Raw genomic sequence first — 21135 nt, forward strand, 5'->3', positions numbered from 1 at the left:
TCGCCCAGATCTCTCTCATAGACTTTCATGTAGAGGCAGTTTTTTTCGAGCTGGGGCCGCTGCAATGCAATCTGTATGGGCTCCGGGAGGGCTTACGTGTTTACGTCATGCGCCCAGCAGCAGAGCTAGGCTTCTGGCAGCTGAAAACGACTCGGCAGTCATCAAACATGTAGACCTAAAAACCCCTTTAACTAAAGATGAAGCTAAGACATTTATCAGGACCTATGCACAGTCAGTTTGGCAGGAGCACTGGGACAACAGTGAAACTGGAAGGCACCTATATAATGTACAGAGACAGGTTGGTGCCGGAAGGATGGTGGGCTGGAAACGTAGGGAAGAAAATATAATCACTCGTCTGAGAATAGGACATACAGGTCTCAACCTTTCATTATATAAAATAGGTAAGCACCCAACTGGGAAATGTATATATTGTAACCAACTAGAAACGGTTGAACATGTTCTCCTTCAGTGTAGGAGATACACTATCAATAGGGAACGCCTCTTTCAGTCATTACGGAAGGCAAAACATCATGATATCTCATTGGCGGGTCTCTTGGGGAAAACAGCAGGCCAGATATATTGTCATATAATTAAGTTTCTTAAAGAAACTGAGTTAGGAAAAAGAATTTAATTTATGTTTATTTTTGTTTTATTTTATTTTTTTATTTTTTTTATTTATTTATTTATTTTTTTTTTTATTATTTTTATTTATTTATTTTTTTTCCTTTGTTTTTGGTTTTGTTTATTTCATTTATTTCCTGCCTAATCTCTCGTTCCACACTCCAGTCCAGCTTGTGGCGGTAATGCACCGTTAAACTGGTTTGCCAACCGCCATTAAACCCTAAAGAAGAAGAAGAAGAAGAAGAAGAAGAAGTCTGTTGACGCCGGTGTCTGATCCGTTGCATCAGCCGAGCCGGGGAAGTTGTACCATTGATGTCGCGGGCTCTGCTAAGATTGATAGTAGGCCCGTCCAATAGAGATTGAGATATGCCGACGTACCGGTGCCGACGGACCAATGGGCTCCCGTGGGCGTGTTCACTGGCTCTGCGCTTTCCTTTTGGTCCAGCATCGTGGGCTAAAGCAGTGTGTCTGGGAGCAGTAACTGATTCATTCTGCGACAATAGCGACTTCTGTAAGTATTATCATTACCTCAGGGGCTGTTGAAATAAATAACGTTTAACTTACCATTCAGATAAGTTATTTTCTGCTAAAGTTGTGGGCTGAAATCTCTCTCCCAGACTGGCCATGTAACAGGGAGCCTGCCTGGCTAACATTTAGCTTGCTAACGTCAGCTTGTCAAGCTAACGTTAGTGCTTGAGCCCAACACAGCAGTTTATCAGCTGAGGACCTAATAATGCTGCATGCCGTAGTTTAAAAGAGGAATGATGTCGTCTGACATGACTGGATCTATTGAATCGCACCACTCCCTGTGCGCTAGGTTAGTTTACAGCAGAGATGCAAAGGTGTTGTGGGGGAACTCATTTTAGCATGACAGCCTTCTGAGTCTTTGTGTGAGACAATAAGTTATAACTCACTGTACTTTGTATCCCCCTCTACGGCTTTGGTAAAAAAAAAGACAAGCCAAGTTCTGAACTGCTACCTTGTTAGTTTGACACCGGTGACATCCACGCACCTGCTCTCAGTGTTGTGATAACAAAGAAGCACCAACACCAATTGTATCGATTTTCATCATTAAAACGCATAATTTCACCTGTTGTTGGTGTATTCTGTCTCACACTAGCAGTGTCAAATCACCGCAGTGTCTTTTTCTGGTTGTCAACAGGGTGGTTTTGTAGTCAAGATTGGGAGGTGGCTGTTTACTGTCTCCTTGCTGGCCCCAGAGACTTGAAGCCACCAGCTGGTTTTCATTTTACTCTAGTTGTGGGGCTTGGATATAGGTATAAAATATTTTGAGTTAATTTAATTTAGATCCTGAAGGATATTTAAAGAATTTAATTTTGGTTCATGCTATTTCAAGTGATGTTTTTCATTTCTCTACTTTTCTAGTGTGATTGCTTGTATGTATGAGACACTGGTGTTGATCTATTTTTACTTTGCAAAGATTTGGCTGTCAATCCCAAACTGAAATTAGCTAGCACTAGACTAGAGTTCAGTTTCACTTCAACTGTCATTGAATGAGGTTTAAATAATGAGGTTTGTTTGTGCAGGTCAGTATCACATGCAGTGTATCGATGAGTTTTAAAGGCCCACATCAGCAGCATCCCAAAAAACCCTAACCCAGAGCCACTGGTACAAGAAAGAAACCTTAGGAGAGGCAGCTCACTTTGTAAGACACGTTAATTTGGTGTTGGACTATAACTAAAGAAATCATTTGAGTGGCACAGAAGGGGAATTTGTGGCCAGCATTTGAGTTGCATAAAAACAACAGTTTTTATTCATTCTGACAAACAAAATAAAATCTAATAATAATTGTGGATAGTTTTTTTATGTGTGCGGGTTCTACTTGCTGCTTACACATTGAATAAAGAGTAGGGCTGCAGCTAACCCTTATTTCTGTCATATATTTCAATGCATTGATTCATGATTAGCTCTATAAAATATCTTAAAAGGTTAGCCCAAAGGAAGCCCAAAGTGATGTCCTCACAGCTTGGTAAAACTAGAAGCAGCCGTAAATGATTTACATTCTGTGTATTGATGAGACCCCTGAATTACAAGTAAAAAATTTTCTTGCGTTCTTTCATGGCTGCTCCTATAAAGCTGTCAGTTAAGTGCCATGGCGATACGACGCTAGCTATCAAGTTGACCATCTATACAGTAAAACATAGCTAGCTACTTCTAATACGTTCTACAAAATGGACAAGCCCTACTGTCCTAGTCTTTGTAGGCACCTTCAAGTCCATATATGCCCCCTTCTTTGTTTTTGTGTATGTGTGTTAGCTTGAAATTCCCGTCCCCTGTGCTACACTCTGTATATCGTATGTGAGCAACTGTGGGAGCAGTGGGTGCTGTGAATGCATTCAAGCCTTAAGGCTGATAGGATGCATTTTGGATTAAAAAATGATCAGCACAAAGAACCTGTCAAAAGTCAAATCATCGGTGAGTTAAGTGATTCAGTGATGACACAGACCAAATGTGTTCTCAGCATGATAGCAGGTTAATGAGACGAGCCAGAGGCCACTTTGTTGGAGAGAGTAGAGCATCTCTGCTACGCTTCTTAGGACCCAACCTTACAAAGATTGTTGGTGGTGGAATTGGAAAAAACTGACAATTAGTCGACAGAAAGATAATTGCCATTTATTTTGATAATCCATTTATCGTTTAAAGGGATACTATGCAATTCTGCAGGGAGTTTGTGGGTATCTGAGTTCAACTGCCAAACAAACCCCCCAAGCTGCTTGAACTTGTTGTAACTGGTGTCACTGCCTTATGCTGCCCAATGGCCAAACAACTTTAACAGTAATTTTACAGTGAAACCTGAAAAATTGTTTGACAGAAATGGGAGACTAGCAGTTTTGTAGTGTCTCTTCTAACCTTGTTGGAAAGCCCAGGAGACTGATCCCACATTTTACAAAAAAGAGCTCCAAATAAATGTATTCTCAATGATGACATTAGCAGTCAAGTCTAGTAAAGTTTAGATGCCATGGAGCTCTGTGAAAGAAGAACACCAACCGCTGGCCTCAGCAGCTCACTCTGCTTCTGTGATGTCACTTCTTAGGGTGCAGCGCAACTCCAGTTAGTTGCGTCCAATATCACACTGGAAGAGGTCAGCCGGGTTTGTCGACATATAATCAGAACAACAATAACAGCTGTTGTTGGGCGTGACTGGTTGGACAAGTCAGATGAGTCTTTAACCTCTCTAGTCTGTGCTCTGCAGACACCTCATAACTGACAAGTTAGCACTGGCTCGGTCCAATCTGGACATTAGAGTTAAAGTGCAGTGAGATGACCGCCTCACCTGTTGTAATTAAGAGGCGAGGGCTTCGCTCCAACTGGCTTTTAGAAGGTGCAGTTGTAAACGCTCAAGAACTCAAACACAGAAAGGAACAGTTCGTGCTTTTAGTAAAAAAAGAGTTTCAGCATATATTTCGAACACAGTAACTTTTTTGACTTTCTAATTAGTGGAACAGTTCTTTACAATCAGATAATAATAATAATAATAATAATAGAATAATAATATAACTGCTGGGAGCTTAATTTGCAACATGTTCAGACCACTTTAATTTTTTCCATTGCCATGCTGTACACAGAAATGTTCGTGTTGTTTGTTCAGTCAGTGACTCAGAATAATTTCATTGGACATGGAGCTAAATTAACGCTACTGTGGCGTTTAAACATGCGTAATGGTTACGGTATTGATTTTCTTTTGTGGTGTATTTTTGGCCAGAGAGCTGGTTCAGAATGGACTCCTCTTTGAGTGCAGCTCAAATCCGCGAGAAGTTCATTGACTTCTTTCGTCGCTATGAGCACCAGTATGTCCACTCGTCCTCCACCATCCCACTAGACGACCCCACGCTGCTTTTCGCCAATGCTGGAATGAACCAGGTACGTTATCCATGTGTCTTTACATTTTTCTCAAATATCTCCTTTAGGCTGGCTCTTTTAAACATCCGCGCTGATTTTAAAGTTGGACTGAAATTATAAGATGCTTGCAGCAGACTTTCAGTAGAACACAACTCACAAATTTGCTTCTTGTTCCACTTCCTCTTAGTTCAAGCCCATCTTCCTCAACACTATCGATCCTTCCCACCCTATGGCCAAGCTGCATCGTGCTGCCAACACTCAAAAGTGTATCCGTGCAGGGGGAAAACACAATGACCTGGACGATGTGGGTAAAGATGTCTACCACCACACCTTCTTTGAGATGCTGGGGTCCTGGTCCTTCGGGGACTACTTTAAGGTATTATCATTGTCGTCTCTGAATTTCCTCAAACCTGCTTCCGTAAAGTGTAAGAAATAATTTTGGGAATTTGTGAACCTATTTAGAATAAAAAGAATCGGTTTTATTTTATCACTGCTAACACATTTGGCCTGCACTTGTCGTCTTGTGTCTTGTCTCGTTCGTCGCCCTGCTCGTTCTGCGTCTTCCCACCTCCGTCTGCAGCAACTGGCCTGTAAGATGGCCTTGGAGTTGCTGACCCAGGAGTTTGGTATTTCCATAGACCGCCTGTATGTCACCTACTTCGGGGGAGATGCCGACGCAGGCCTGGAGCCCGACCTGGAGTGCAAACAGATCTGGATCGACCTAGGGTGAGTCTAGCTTGAGAATATATTGGTTAACATGTCAGATGAAGGCATTTTCTTTGAGCAACTTTCAATAATCACCTCCCAATGTGAGCCCTGGAGAGGAAATGCAGGTGTTGCAGCAGCACAAGTACAGAAATAAGTACAGATAAATGGAGAAAGTAAACAATACATAATTATAATTGTATATAAAATAAGAATAGAAATAAAAATAGAAACGATATAAAATCAATTGAACTCAAAAATAGTGTGACACAGTGGTGCGATAAGTAGCAGCAAAGTCAGCAAGGTATAGTATATGTAAACAGCATTCACTAAAATAATATATAATAATATAAGTTATGATATTTAGTGTTTCTCTGTATTATAGAAAATATATCATGTAATAAAACAGTGTAACAGATTGACATAATATAGTATAACAATGGATAGAATAGGATAATTATATAATAATCAGAAATGTCATGAAATGTCAGTGGGTAAATATTCACATTATTGTAAAATAAATTATTTAAGCACAGAATAGGCACCCACTGAAGAAAATAATTTGTTTTCCTCAAAGAGGTTTGGCTTTCACACACGTCCTAATCTTCACACAACTTAATTTTTACCTCTTGACTGCATTGATTTAATTGAATTCTCTATGCTCGCTGTGTTTCTCTCAGGATGGATGAGGCTCGCATCCTGCCAGGCAGTATGAAGGATAACTTCTGGGAGATGGGAGACACCGGTCCCTGCGGTCCCTGCAGTGAAATCCACTACGACCGCATCGGAGGCAGAGACGCCTCCCACCTGGTGAACATGGACGATCCCAATGTCCTGGAGATCTGGAACCTGGTGTTCATCCAGTTCAACAGGTAACGGACACAAGATCTGAAAGGGTACGGTATACTTATCTCACAAATGAATTTATTAGTGCAGACAGACTGTGTAGGCCTGTTGTCTTTTAGTTCTAGTCAGTGTTCACACTGGCTTTTAACAAACTTACCAAGAGCTGTTAGCATTAAGGCATATGGACTGACCGGTAACTCGTTCATCGTATGTTTTTGTGACTATCATCCTGCAGTGGGCAACATAATGAATGATCACATGCTTTGTGACTGCAATTCACCTAAACAAAACCCTGATCCTAAATTAAGATCGAGTGATGCTGGAATTTGGACACACCTTTTTTATTATCTGTTTTGTACAACATGCAGTGCAGCTACTGAATCAGATGCACACACCTCTTTACAGGTCCAGTGTTTCCCCTAGGATGGAGTTATAACAGCGGAGGTGAAGCAAAATTTTTGTCAAACCCCAACACAACATGTCTCAGCAGTATTGCTCTTGTGTCCATGAGCATGCGATGCATATCAGAATAGTTTAAAACTTCAGTGTTTTCTCAGTTTAATGTGAGCTTTAGCTGAATGTTTTGGTGTTGGTGGTCATGGTCAAGGTGGTGGGGGGTTTGGAAGTCCTCTCCCAAAAAATACTACGTTTTTCTATGACAAATATGTAATTTCACATCACATTGGGCCATTATTTTCACCATATGTTTGAACAAAGAGTTGGAAAAGCTAGAGCAGATAATAAATAACCAACAGCCAAAGATCAGTCTACTGGGGAGGAACTATAAACTTTAGATTTGGGGAAGGTTATTTGGTTGGTTATGAAGCTCTCCACAGTGATTTAACATTTATTGCACAGCATGTTTTGGACATCACCCCCTAAAACCCTGTTAATATGACCTCAGAATCGTTATAGATATGATTGTTCATGTTTGCCTTTTGTGTGTAACATGAGAAACCTGCTCCCTTCTGAGGTGCATTTTATTTGCACATTAAAATCCAAAAAGAAACGTCTCCTCATTAGTAATGAAATACAGCCACCAGTTACTTTCTATTGAGCTAATGTTAATTTACATAGCAGCCAAAAGACGCAGCCTGCTGTTTGAGGCTTTCCTGCTCAGCTCAGTCTGAAGGGGAGGGGGGATGTTAGCTAACTTGGCGCTAACATGCTTCATTTTTCCAGCAGGTGGGGAAACGACAGACTTTTCTTGGTCTTGAGAAGCCGACACACTGTAGCCGACACAGTACATTTAGTGCGGCGGTGCGCCACTGCTGAATGCATATAGGGGAAACACTGAGGTCCTTCTATTGTTTGTGTCTTCCAAAGAAATGTACAGTTGTTTACAAGTGATCTGACTTTATAAATGTCCGTCTCAACTCTAGACCTATTTCACGTCAGGGGATTATGTTAAATACAAGCAGATTTCTGCTGAACAAATCTGACTACTTGGCTGTGTAAACCCTTTATCTGGTTGCTCCTATCTAAAATTATCCAAAATTTGACGTGAAGTGAACGAAAAAACTGTATGATTCTCCTTAAAAGTAGAACTAATAAATAAGTCAGTTTCCACAGTGGAACCGTAGGCTATTGTGTAAAATTCAAACACATGCGTGCAGTAAAAAAAACCCTGCCTCATCAAAAGTGCATACACTCATTTCTGATCAGTTATTCTGTGTTTCTTTCTGCTTAGAGAGTCGGAGACGGAGCTGAAGCCGCTGCCTAAGAAGAGCATCGACACAGGGATGGGTCTCGAGCGCCTGGTGTCTGTACTGCAGAACAAGATGTCCAACTATGACACGGACCTCTTCATTCCATATTTTGAAGCCATTTGTAAGGTACTGAAAAGCCCCACATTTGTGTAACTGAATGAAAGTGTAAAAATCTCACCTGTCAAATGCAAATTCAAGCTGGAACACTTTCCTCAGCACTTGAAGTGAGGAACCACAAATGTAACCTTAACATTAAAGTTTAGCTAGTAAGTATTATTCCGTATTCATCTCCTGGTGGAGAAGCAGAACACCCAGCCTTCCAAGTCAGCTGCTCAATGGTTTAAGGTACAAGCAGAGCAAATTATAGCTGTTTAAGAAATTATAAAATCCAAATATTTGTGTTTAGGAGCACTAACACTTCAGGTGGTAGTACGAATGCACACCTGAGCAAAACTACTGGAAAGAATGAGACCAAGCAAACAAAAAACACTTTCAGGGTCCTGTATGAAAATAATATTGTAACATTATCCCCTTTTGACACATTTGGATGGTGACGGGTGGTGTTGACGAAGGGCTGCGTACATAAAAATAAAAAGTTTTGGAACCACTAATACTAGTTAAAACATGATTTTGTGTTTGTTTCAGGGTACAGGCGCTCGACCTTACACTGGTAAAGTAGGTGCAGAGGATGCTGACGGTATTGACATGGCCTACCGTGTGCTGGCTGATCACGCGCGCACCATCACCATCGCCCTATCAGACGGTGGTCGGCCTGACAACACAGGAAGAGGGTGAGCCACAAACATTTCGGAGCAAATAAAGGAGGGAATTACAAGGCTAAATGTCAGAAGCGTAGACACAATCTGTAGCAAGTGGAGCACAGAACACTGTAATTTGTGTGTTTTACTCGACTGTTTTGAGTTTGAGAATTTTAAAATGCCATATATGCTCGACAAACTGGTGTGCCAGTCCTTGAGGTGCTTTCTATTGCCAAAATTATACTTTGGTAATTTGGTGCTTCATTACTGACACACCAGTTAGTACAACACATGTTAATGTCAACAATACTTCATTGCAGTGTTGTGTTGTTTTCATCATGTTTAGCTATGTGTTGAGGAGGATCCTGCGTCGCGCAGTTCGTTATTCCCACGAGAAGCTGGGCGCTCAGAGAGGCTTTTTTGCCTCTCTGGTGGATGTGGTGGTCGAATCCCTGGTAAGATTTGTTTCTTGTTTTTATTCCAGTGTATCCACAGTCCTTTAAAAAGTGTTAACAGGACTTTTTAAATGCGATCAAAAAAAGATCTAAATCACATCAACACACAAGTTTTAACATTTACAGAATTGAATAGAAAATCTGTTTTTCTTCCTTCTCAACTGAGTCAAGTTTTTCTTATTTATTTATTTTTGTCCCTGCTCATTTTATTGTACTTACAATCTTAAAATAGGTATTTTTCCAATGTTGGTTGATGTTAAACATCCAGCTGTAATCTCTATTTGTGCAGCAGGGAAAGGTTATTACATTTTCTTCAAGGTCATAGAAAGATCTTAAAATGACTTAATTTGATTTCAGATATGGTGCAAATAAGCTATAACGTTTAACATCCAGTCTATGAATAATGCTATTAATGGTGACATCAGTTTCTTTCTTTTACCATCTCCTGTCTACTTTTCTACTTTTCTTTTTCTCCCATCTTATCTCTGCTTTCCCTCTCTATCTGTATCTCACCCCATCTGCTTTCACTCCCGTTCTCCAGGGTGATGCGTTCCCGGAGCTGAAGAAAGACCCAGAAATGGTGAAAGACATCATTAATGAGGAGGAGGAGCAGTTCCTCAAAACCCTCAGCAGGGGACGCCGTATCCTCGATAGGAAGATCATGAGTCTTGGAGACAGCAAGATCATCCCAGGTGAGATGCACCTCAAGAGAAGCGTTACCACGTGCATGTGTACATGTTGTGTCCTGTGCTGATGATCTTAATGGAAAGAAACTGCTTCAAAAATGTGTTGTAACATAGATATAATTTTAACACGTTCAGTGCACAATGTTTGTTTCTATTCTCCCTCAATCATAATCTTTCTTTTATCCTTTGACACGTGTGGTGTGGAGAGACATGAGCTAGATACTCTCTCTTCGGTCTTTATCACTCATTACCCCTTCCATTGGATGTTTTGTGTATTTATTTATTTATCTATTTATTTATTATCCAGTCAAAGTGTTTGTTGGCATTATGGAATCGGTCTCTCATCCTTCATTCATCAATCTGTCTGACCGTCATGCGTGATGTCTCGAATTTGTCTACCTCAGATTTCAGATGTATTTCTTCTTTGTCCCAAGTGGTGACAGCATCTTGTGTGTACTCAGCCAAATGAGACGCTACTGTGGCTAATACCAAATCACATGTCTAACAGACCGTGTCCTTGCATTTGCAATGTTGGGAATACAGTAACCGCAACAGACGCTTGAAACTTTCGTTTATCACTTCTTACTGATTGATCAAAATGATGACGGCATCATTTTGCGTCCAGGTGACACAGCATGGCTGTTGTATGACACATACGGCTTCCCTCTGGACCTGACCTCCCTCATCGCAGAGGAGAAAGGCATGACGGTGAACTTGGCTGCCTTTGAGGAGGAGAAGAAGGCAGCTCAGGTGAGAAGACGGAAGGAAACCTATTCACTGATTGTTAGAATTTGACCTCGAGTGTTCAGTGCAGGAAACTCCACTGAACAGTGTTTTATTTTTGTGGTTTACTGCAGCCTCACACTGCTGTTCAACACACCACAGTGAACTGATGTCTGTATACATACTGTCACTGCAGTTCTGCTCCCTGCCACATGGTGGTGTTTAGATTCCCCTAATATTTCCTCCTTATCCTGTGGTCAGGTACAGTGTGTTTATTAGGCACAATCGAAGGTCATACAATAGTCCTGCAGTAGATTCTAACTTTGTGAAGCTTGTACAGTTTTTGTTGTTGTCATTGTCAGAGAGACATGGATTCAGATCTAAGGTCAGTTTTGAGCATGAACATGAGAGAGAATATCAACACAAACTTAAAATGAGTGGCTTTACAAAGATAGGATGTAAAATAGGTGGCAACAAGTGTTTGTTTGCACTTTTATGATAATGCATGTAGGCTGGAGTATTGTTGCCTCGTATGCACTTTATGAAACAAAGCTGATTCATTTAAAAAAAAAAAAAAAAAAAAAAAAGCATATTCAGGAACTCCAGCAAATTTAGATTTTTGTTGATTGGATAGTCGGCTTTAGACTCGCACTAATAAAGATATATGGCCCTTATTTAGTTTAAAATGTCACCTTTATGCAGTTACAAAATTAAATTGCCATTGTGTTTGAATAGATGTGTTTTTTTTTTTGTGAATTTTGTCATGATTGTATGTAGCATTTTAATATGTTGTGTTTATGTATGGCTGCTACTTTGGCCAGGTCTCTCTGGTAAAAGAGAGTTTTGATCTCAATGAGAATTCCTGGTAAAATAAAGGTAAAAGAAATTAGATAAATATCATTTTGATCATAAATACTGTAGTTGTCATTTCTCTGTAAATTGTTTTTAACTTTGAGTCCGCTGAACTGATCATGCAGCGTATTGAAGTGTCAAGTTAAGATTTTGCGTTTTGTAACTGGAGAAGAACAAGTTTGCTTCTGTGTTTAGTTAAAGTCCCAGGGTAAGGGCGCAGGAGACGAGGACCATATCATGTTGGACATCTATGCCATTGAAGAGCTGAGAAACAGAAACATACCGGCCACAGATGACTCTCCCAAATACAAATACACCTCGGACGAAAATGGCAACTATGGTTAGTGATTTGCATTCTCACAGAGAGACCTGAGGTTTCAGTTGGACCTGAGGTTTCGTGCACTAACCCTAACTAATCCTGTTTGCGTGTGTAGAGTTTCAGCAGGCCACAGCCACAGTGCTGGCCCTGCGCCGTGACCGCGCCTTCTGCGACGAGGTGACCACGGGTCAGCAGTGCGGTGTACTACTAGACCAGACGTCCTTCTACGCCGAGCAGGGCGGACAGACATTTGACGAGGGCTACATGCTTCGAGAGGACGACAGCACGGGGGATGTAAGTGCAACTGTGATGAAAGAGAAAGTGGATGCTTCTCAGTAGTTTGTATTGAGCTCAGCCGAAGCAGTTTCAAGGCGTTTTGTAAAAACATTGTGAGGTCTGAAAAGCCCTTATTAGGGTAATTTTCAGAATTGGTGTGTGGCATTCCCCAAACTACATAGTGGTCAAATTTCAGATAAAACCCAAAATCCAGGGGGCTCATTTATGAAACATGCAAGTGTTAAATACAGGTGCATAGAATCCATACTAAAAGTGTACATTCACACAAAAACCAGAAATGACGTACACTAAAAAAAATTCTGATTTATAAAACTTTAAACTTTAGTTAACTTGCCCTTTTATAAATCCCACTCCACCTGGAAATGTGCGCACGTGGATCAGCCTCATATCCAGCCCCCTACACGCCCACATTCAGCCATAAATGGTTGATGTAAAGCACCTCATCAATATTGATGCATGTGAATGAGCCTGCTTACTGTGAATCACAGCAACAACAACCCATAGGAAGACTGAGGAAAAAAAAGAGAGCGCGAAACATCTCTGACACAGAAATTGAGGCGCTGGCTACACAAACAAAAGAAAATGCAGCGAATTTAGAAAGGAAGACATTATATATTGTTCAAATCAAACACTTGTCGGCGTATCCCCCACCCTGAACCCTGGGATATCATTGAAGATGGAATTTTGACAGGTAAACAAAACATTTTAAATCTCGGGTTTGTTATCCTCGGCCTGTATTATTATGATGAGGATGAAGTGTAGCGACTGTGCGAGACCTGTCACTGGCTTCATTTCCTGACTTTATAATTTACACAGTCCATATGTGCAGGTGTGCGCCTGGCAGTAAAAATAAATAAAATGAATATTGAGAATCGGCTATGTGCATTTTCAATATTTATAATATCAACAGATCAGTTAAAAACTACTGACGCTCTGTTCTGCAATTCTTTAGTGCAATTTGACGCAGTCTTGGATTTCTACAACCGATGATCATTTCATCAGTTACCCTAGTTAATGTGGAAGTATATATTTGAAAGGTATGTGAGAGCCATCATCATGCCTGTAATTATTCCCCCTCACATTTAATTAAATTTTGATGTTGAACATTATCCACATCAGACTATGATGGTGTAGCCTATCAGCGATATGTGTTTTATATTTTATGTGTTGTGTTTTTTTGCTTTATTTCGTGATCTCACCATCTGGCATTGCTGATTCCCGTTTAAATGGCACAAGGGTCTGATAGCTGGAAGATATAATGCCTGCAGGCAAAAAGGCCCTCTTTTGAGCGATATAGGCTGCCAAATGGAAACATCACAATATTGACAGGAGAATAGATGAAAGATAAATTGTTCTCATCTCTGTGACATAAATGTGTTTTCATGCCATTCAGGTTCTCACTTGAGAGAGAGTTTGCAGAAAACCATTTGTCAAAAAAAAAAATCTATTCAAATGTCAGTACTTTGTTTCTTTTATATGTCTTGGTATTTCTTTCTAATAATTCTCATTTTCTCAAGTATGTAAAGACGTGCTGGAGGAACCGTCTCCTGCCTTGACAAGTCTACATGTTCACTTCTGTATCTGACACCATTATTAAAGCAACACAAAACTTTGAAGAAAAAAAATCTATTTTTCATCTCCAAATGCTAGAACAAAACATTTGCACAATGCATCAGCCAGCTTTCTAACTAAACTAAACAAATATTTAGCCTGTTTTCTGCAGAACAAAAACATGTCTAACCATTCTGTCTCTGCTTCTTTCCTTGTTTGTATGCAGCGGATGGAGTTCACAGTGAAGAATACGCAGGTTCGAGGAGGTTACATTCTCCATGTGGGGACAGTGTATGGCACGCTGAAGGTTGGAGACCACGTTACCTTAAGTGTAGATGAGGTGAGAACATGCAGGATTTGAATTAAATAAATAATTAAATAGCATGAAAATAAGTTTTGACACTTTTTCTGATTTCTGTTTCTGAGCTCTGTGTTTTTAAGGGGGCGAGGCTCTGGTTGGTGTTTCTGGCAAATATCCGTCCATGTTCTCTTTTCCAGGCTCGTCGTAGGCCCATCATGAGCAACCACACCGCCACACACATCTTAAACTTTGCCCTGCGGGGGGTTTTGGGGGAGGCAGACCAGAGGGGCTCCCTGGTTGCTCCCGACCGCCTGCGATTTGACTTCACTGCTAAAGGCGCCCTGAGCACAGAAGAGGTCCGGAAGACTGAGGAAATCGCTTGTACTTTGATAAGAGAAGCTAAGGTCAGTGGGGGAATACGTACAAATTAAAGACACACCAGATTTAAGTTCATTTTGACTGAAACAGCAAGAACATGTTAAAATGCATCATTTATTTTAGATGTAGGTGATGATTCTAGCTGTTTAAATGAAGCGAACATCATTATGAATATTAAGTCCATCTAAATCATTAGTTGACAGTGCTTTCCCTCCCATACTTTGCTCTCTCCAGACAGTGTACGCCATGGAGGCCCCACTAGCAAAAGCCAAAGCCATTCAGGGTCTGCGTGCCGTGTTCGATGAGACCTACCCCGACCCTGTCCGAGTCGTGTCTATTGGTATCCCTGTTGAGGACCTGCTGAAGGACCCTGACAGTGCTGCTGGTTCTCTCACATCCATTGAGTTTTGTGGTGGAACGTGAGTATAATGTTTCAGTTTATTCTACCTGTGATTGGGTGTCATGGTGAACATAAACTCAGCATCTTAGTTCACTTAAATTCACTATAATACTAATGGGTTTGTGTTTACAACATGTTTTCAAGTATTCCCGGTTTAAGAATGCAAAGAGAACATCATAGGGCTGCAACTAAGTATTATTTTCCATTATCGATAAATCTGGCAATTAGTTGTTAGGTTCAGAAAATTGTGAAAAAATTTGATCAGTGTCTATCAAAGCCCAAGGTGATGTTTCGTCATCACAGAGGTGTTAAAAAATGAATAATTTTCACATTTGAGAAGCTGGAATCGGAGAATTTGGTAGTTTTTTCATAAAAAAGGACTGATTGACAATTAATTGCCTTATCGTTGCAGCTCTAGACATTATAAACATGTTCACAAACATCGATACAAGGAAGGGAAATAATAACACACCAGGGAAATTCAGATTTCCTGTTTCCAGTGTGGCTGTCAGTCTAGTAGAAGTAGAAAAGAGCTTGAGTCAGGATGTTGGTAGCATCCCCAGTATCTGAGTTTATCAGTATTAGACCATTAATAAGTTCTAGTGTGTTATTTCATATCTACTCTGCCCTGCAAAGCCAAACGTAGTAACATATTTGGTCACAATTGCTTACAAGCCCAGAATCTGACTTTCTGACGCACTTTTTAGCAAATAAAAATATTAATATGCCATAAAATTGTTCAATTTCTGTGAATTTTCTCTTTAACTCTACGAGCAGCCCGTTGGTCTCACTGCACTGTTACAGAGAAACAGTCAACCACGCAGCTAAAACAAACAACAAAAGCCATCTGGCAGCTAAATTCTATCATGATGGAGAATGAAACGTAGCAAAGCTCTTGCTAAAGCTAACGTAACAAGCTTAGCAGAGAAGCAGTAAATGTTAGATCATTTTATTATGTTCATGTCTATAAATATTAATAGTAGATGTACAGACACATTTAAACCCTACGAATAGTGAAAATAGTCAAAGTAATGTTTTTCTTCTTAAACAAACTAGTCAAAATGACAGCCATAAGTAACTTCACGTTACATCATTACAACCTTTGTGTTGTAGTTGGCCGAACAGCCTAAAAACTGTAAACCCCTTTTTTTTTCACAACTACAGTTGCAGCCCTCTGCCTTTGTAGAGCGGCACACTTCATTATGAAGTTGTCTGCTTCTGTTGTACTTCGTTGCCACGTGGCTTCATCCTGTTTCAGCCTCACAGCTTCTGCACCCACACGCGCCGTAACCATGTATCATCACACTTCATGAAAGTGTTTCTGCAAAGTTTCACAAATGTTTGTGAAAATGAGTAAAGCAGAACAAAAAAACACATGAGAGGAAGGCAAATTTAAACCTATTAGCACATCTGAATCGTTGCTGCTAATTACTTTGTATGTTCCAGCTGGAGTCAAGTGTGCGACCTAACTCCCATCAACATGGAGGAGTAGAGTTGTCTCCGAATAAACGTCTGCATCTGCATGAAGCTGCCAGTTTTCAGAAGTATCCACCAGTGGCGGTGTGTAAAGTGGAAACCATTAATTGAATTTGTGGGTCTTTACAGTGAGACGGACGTGTCCCTGTGCAGACGAGGCCTGGAACGTTTTGTAAAGCTTAATCCAGCAATTATACTTGCTCCGCTGAGTTTTACAGTGCCTGCTCTTGGCTGTAAAATCCACCTGAATGCCAAGACGTTCTCACTTACAAGCAGTATAGTAATACTTTTAGATTCCTGTCGGAGTCCAAATGATTTCTACGCTGGTTTTATGTGTATAGGTGTTGAAAACGACCCTAGGTGTGTAGAGTTGGTTCTGACTTAAGCGTTGGAGGAGCCATTTACAAGAAGCTTGTTGTTTAATTGTGTGTCCCACCATCTCACACCGCTTCAGGTTTAAAAATATTCCTGTTTAAAACAACATCAAGGACAAGAACATTTTACCAATCTGCAGTCACTTTAAAGAATGTCTTATTCCTGCTGCTGCTGTTTTGTGACGTTTTCTCTCCCACTCGTGTTTCTCTTTCGCCTCTCGGCGCTCCCTCTCGGCTGCCTCCCACAGTTGTGTAACACAGTTGGTAATGTGCTGTTGGTTTTTGTTATCTGCAGCCATCTGCAGAACTCGGGTCACGCCGCGCCATTTGTCATCGTCTCAGAGGAGGCCATCGCTAAGGGCATCCGCCGCATTGTTGCTGTGACAGGAACAGAGGCCCAGAAGGTCAGGGGAGAGAGAGAGAGAGAGAGAGAGACACACACACACACACACACACACACACACACACACACACACACACACTTGCTTCCAGCCTTATGCTCATACTTGCACATCCACCCACACTTGCATAGAAAATAGTTCTGCCAACATCTTAAAGAAAGTAGATGTAATATTCCTTCAGTGTGTGTTTGTCTGAGATCACATGATTACTTATTGTGGAGGGTTGATGCTCAAATAGTCATGATGGTTTTGTTGACATTCATGACAGAAAAACTCTACTGATTAAAATGAAAATGTGTCTCAGACTGAGGGACTGTGTGTCTTTTCTGTGTCCCCGGTGATGAAACTTTAATGAAGCATGTTTTTGACTTGTGGTGACCTTGGAGCTAGAGAGGATCATTTAGCATCTCGCCCCCCCCTCCGGGTCCTGAGGACAAATTAATCTTTACTATTTTTAGACAACAATTTCATTCTGTTTGATCCTCCTTTATCTTTTCCTCTCCCTTCTTGCTTCCACCGCTCTGCTTCTTTTCCTTTCTTCATCTCTCCCTGCTCTTTGCCCTTGTCTCACACATGCCTCTCTGCCTCCATTCATCAGGCCCAGAGGAAAGCCGATTCCCTGCACCAGTCTTTGACCGCGTTGGGAGACAAGGTGAAGCAGCAGACCGCCCCGAACAAGGAAATTCAGAAAGAGATCGGCGACATGACGGAGGTAAAGGTCATTTTTGTGCCACAAAGACTCCAGAACGTCCCAATAGGACAACTCTGTGCTGTGGTATTAACATTTCCCTCCTCTCTGCAGCTGATAGGCACAGCAGTGATCTCCCAGTGGCAGAAGGACGAGATGAGGGAAACCCTGAAGAGCCTTAAGAAGACCATGGACGACCTGGACCGCTCCTATAAAGCTGACATCCAGAAGAGAGTCCTGGAGAAGACCAATGAGGTGATTGAAAACAGCCCCAACAAGCCGCTGCTCATTATGGAGATGGAAACCGGAGCCTCAGCAAAGGTGAGTCAATACAGGAATTTTAACCACATGTAAGTGTATTATTGGGCAGGCGGAGAGACTGAAATGATACGAGAGAATTTGTACTAGGGGTCGACCAATAAAATTATTTGCGCTGATATTCAGCATTTTTCAATAGTCTGCATCGGTCATTTTAAAAACAGATAGCCGAAATAAGTAATTAATAAAAGAAATGCGCTCCTTTGGCTCTGATGCAGCCGTTTCTCTCCGTCTGTACTCACCTATCAACACTGACTATTGTGCGGAAGTAGCCAATAGAACTAGCGAGCCCCCACGCTGCAGCCCCTCCTGTCCTCTCTCAGCAGAGCTCCGCATACACGCACTGAGCGGAGCAAGTTAGCGGAGATCATACAAAAGGTGACCATAACTACGGCCGTTACTGTAAGCAAGTGCAGCAAAACCAGCAGTACCAGTAAAAGGCTGATACTGCATCAGTACAACATGCAGGAACCTGCTGCAAGCGATATTTTAATCTGCTCTGTTTCATCCACCGCAGCTGTGTTTTGGTTTTACAAAAGCACATGTGCTAGCTCGGCTATTAGTTATAAACAAGCTAAACCTGAGATGCTACGTACCTTAAAATTTAGCAACTCCTTGCAAACTCAGCTTTTGTTGAGTCAAACCAGATCCTCTCTACCAGCAGCAGAAGAGGGAAGACATGAGGGCGGACTGATACTGATGTCTGTGCTCTTCTTTCTAAACTTTACAGTATTTTGATGCCAGGAATATAGTTTATCTTACATGCTCCATTTGTTTCCAGTGAGATATTGATTGTAAATTGTTACTTTGCTGCTGTAAACTTTACTTTTGTTGTTGCTTTGAAAACAGTTAGCTATAATAAAATATTAAATTTTATTACTGTTCTGAATTTTCTCTCTTTTAAATGACATATTTTAAAAAAGCAATTATTTAGTAATGTAATGTAAGCAAGAGTATAGATAAAGAACAGAACTAGTAAATGTATCAATAAAATTGAAATTAAAAAACAGTATTAAAATATCCAACTTTGGTTAAAATCAAAATTTTAACCTTCGTTGGATAACTATGACCTGGATGACTGAGAATCTTCATAGACAGTATTAAAATAAATACAATATAAATGGCAGCAGGTACAGACAAATATAATAAATTATCAATCATAGTCAAGTCCATCTTTGTGATGGATCTCTAATTCATTTAATTTACTATTTATAAAGATTAATCATGACAATTAACTGTAACCTCATTTTCAAGTTTTGTGTTGGAGTTTGTGTTGTTCAAAATTTTGACACAAAGATTAAAAATTTTACAGCAAATGTTTATCGGTTCCACATTTCGGTCCTTTGTCTAATTGGTTACTAATAATCTTTATCGGTCGGGGGGGGGAATATTGATCGATCCCTAATTTGTACAAAGCCATGTCTACCCATTTTGATATTATCTGAATTGACATGTTGGCCCAAAAGAAAACCATGTCCTAGTAAAAGAAGAAATCTATAATCCAAACCCCAAGACTTCATCTGCATCCTGTACAAATATTGATGAAAAGTGCAAACAGTATTAAAATTCAGTTTTCCACTACACAGTATTGCACATTTTCTCAGGAAGCCTCATAGTTTATCTCATTGTGTAATTACCATGGTACCAAATCAACTCTGTGGCCTATTACTTCTGACCTTGAGACAGCAATAGTGCTGATTAGGATACTTTATTCCTTCCCTTCCTGTTTCTGCTCCGTCTCTCTCAGGCACTGAACGAGTCACTGAAGCTGTTGAAGTCGCACTCTCCTCAGACCGCTGCGATGCTCTTCACTGTGGACCCCGACGCCGGCAAGATCACCTGCCTGTGTCAAGTCCCACAGGTAACAATAAACACACCCACCCTCAGTCAGTGTGCCGGGAGCCTTTCAGTGCCCTGTAACAGATCTGACATTAATCTCCCCTCCTCTCTCCAGGAAGTGGCCAAACGCGGCCTGAAGGCTAGCGAGTGGGTTCAGGAGGTGTGCCCCCTGCTGGACGGCAAAGGAGGCGGCAAGGACACGTCGGCCCAGGCCACGGGCAGGAACACACAGTGCCTGCAGGAGGCGCTACAGCTGGCTAACGAGTTTGCACGGCTCAAACTGGGAGAGAACTAATAAGAGGAGAGAGGGGTTGAAAACATAGGTGTGGAAGTAAAGTGTTTTTTGAGGAGTTAACTTAACTGAGTTAGAAATCCCAAAACATCGTGCTTTCCTTCCTCCATTTCCTTTCCTTCTTTCTTCTCCCTTTGGGTCAGAAAAAACATTAGAAAACAAACCAACCACCTGGGTTTCTCGCTCCCACCATGTTGACAGATGACCACTGACAGCCAGCAGTAAATGAGCCACTCGCATATTTATTGCGACTACGATTGCTGACCAGTAAAAATTCATCTCTGTGGAAATTGCTTGAATATATAAATATAGACAGATCCTTTCGTGCAGTTAAGTGAAAGGTGACGGCAGATGTGTCCACTTCATTGTTGCATGCTTGTGTACAGAGGAAAAGAAAAGGGATCTACTTTTGATTTGATTTTTGCCTCCTGAAGGTACTGTACAGCTCAGATGAAGCGACAAAAACAGTAGTTTCCACCTCAGACTTGTGATCTGAGCATGAAGTTGGCTTTTGATAAACTTCCATCCAGCCTCTGTGTTTGTTTGATCTCACTGTAGCCCTGTTTATTTAAATACAAACCCCAGAGCAGTGATCACGATCTAAACTTTTGGCTTCCTGTACCACTTTAGTTCAGCCTGGGAAAGAAAAATGAAAAGTCAGCCCAGCTCTGAAATGATTTAGGTACAGTATACACAGTATGTCCTTTGTTGGCTGAAGGCTTTTGATCAGATCTGAGCAATGGCTCCGTCCATCTATGTGAGCGAAAGCCTGAGTTCTTTCCTGTGATTGGTGGGACACAGGAGCTGTAACAGTCTTGCTTTTCAAATAACAAGCCGTTATCTGATGTGTTGTAAGTCGAACGGGTTTGATTTAGTAAATTAATAATTCATTAACTGTATAAAAGATCACGAAGGTGTCCAATAATTGATCTTCATTTCACTGACCTTTAATATCGATTTAATGCAGAATGTTGAAAATGTCTTTAATCATTGTAGCTGCTCCATGTCATTGAAATGTCACGTTATGGGAATAAATGCAACTGGTAAATGCCACGTGTCTACCTTGGTCTTTTCAAATGCTTGATATTGTATTTGTTTTGGTGATTAATGTCAGGGAGCCCAGATTTGATCAATTACAGCACAAGGTTAGACTGAAATCATTAGATGTGGATCACTGAACAAAAATGATTGAGATATAAATGAATTAGCGAGGACGATCTATTATTAAGTGTTGGTTTAAAGAGGGAGTATTTTATACCTTGCTCAGGCCTGCCGTTGACCCTAA

At 40.9% G+C, this 21135-nt stretch overlaps 1 protein-coding gene across 1 annotated transcript; it reads left to right on the forward strand.

Moving 5' to 3' along the window:
* The first annotated feature begins 1005 nt into the window (after window positions 1-1005).
* aars1 (alanyl-tRNA synthetase 1) lies at window positions 1006-20903 on the forward strand. The gene is made up of 20 exons (XM_046038027.1): window positions 1006-1132; window positions 4346-4503; window positions 4670-4858; window positions 5063-5208; window positions 5868-6059; window positions 7724-7868; window positions 8388-8533; window positions 8847-8955; window positions 9497-9647; window positions 10267-10391; window positions 11412-11556; window positions 11651-11829; window positions 13610-13723; window positions 13882-14088; window positions 14297-14481; window positions 16608-16716; window positions 17312-17425; window positions 17516-17722; window positions 19467-19580; window positions 19674-20903. The coding sequence occupies exons 2-20, from the start codon at window positions 4360-4362 to the stop codon at window positions 19851-19853; spliced, it is 2901 nt and encodes a 966-aa protein (XP_045893983.1). The 5' UTR covers window positions 1006-1132; window positions 4346-4359; the 3' UTR covers window positions 19854-20903.
* Window positions 20904-21135: the final 232 nt, after the last annotated feature.

This window comes from Micropterus dolomieu, linkage group LG22 (genome assembly GCF_021292245.1).
Source record: "Micropterus dolomieu isolate WLL.071019.BEF.003 ecotype Adirondacks linkage group LG22, ASM2129224v1, whole genome shotgun sequence".
NCBI classification, from domain to species: Eukaryota; Metazoa; Chordata; class Actinopteri; order Centrarchiformes; family Centrarchidae; genus Micropterus; species Micropterus dolomieu.

Coding starts and splice junctions, on each gene's coding strand:
- aars1 (XM_046038027.1), top strand. CDS start 4,360: ATGGACTCCTCTTTGAGTGCAGCTCAAATCCGCGAGAAGTTCATTGAC. Junction 9,648..10,266: donor AGACAGCAAGATCATCCCAG/GTGAGATGCACC, acceptor TTTTGCGTCCAG/GTGACACAGCATGGCTGTTG. Junction 10,392..11,411: donor AGGAGAAGAAGGCAGCTCAG/GTGAGAAGACGG, acceptor TTCTGTGTTTAG/TTAAAGTCCCAGGGTAAGGG.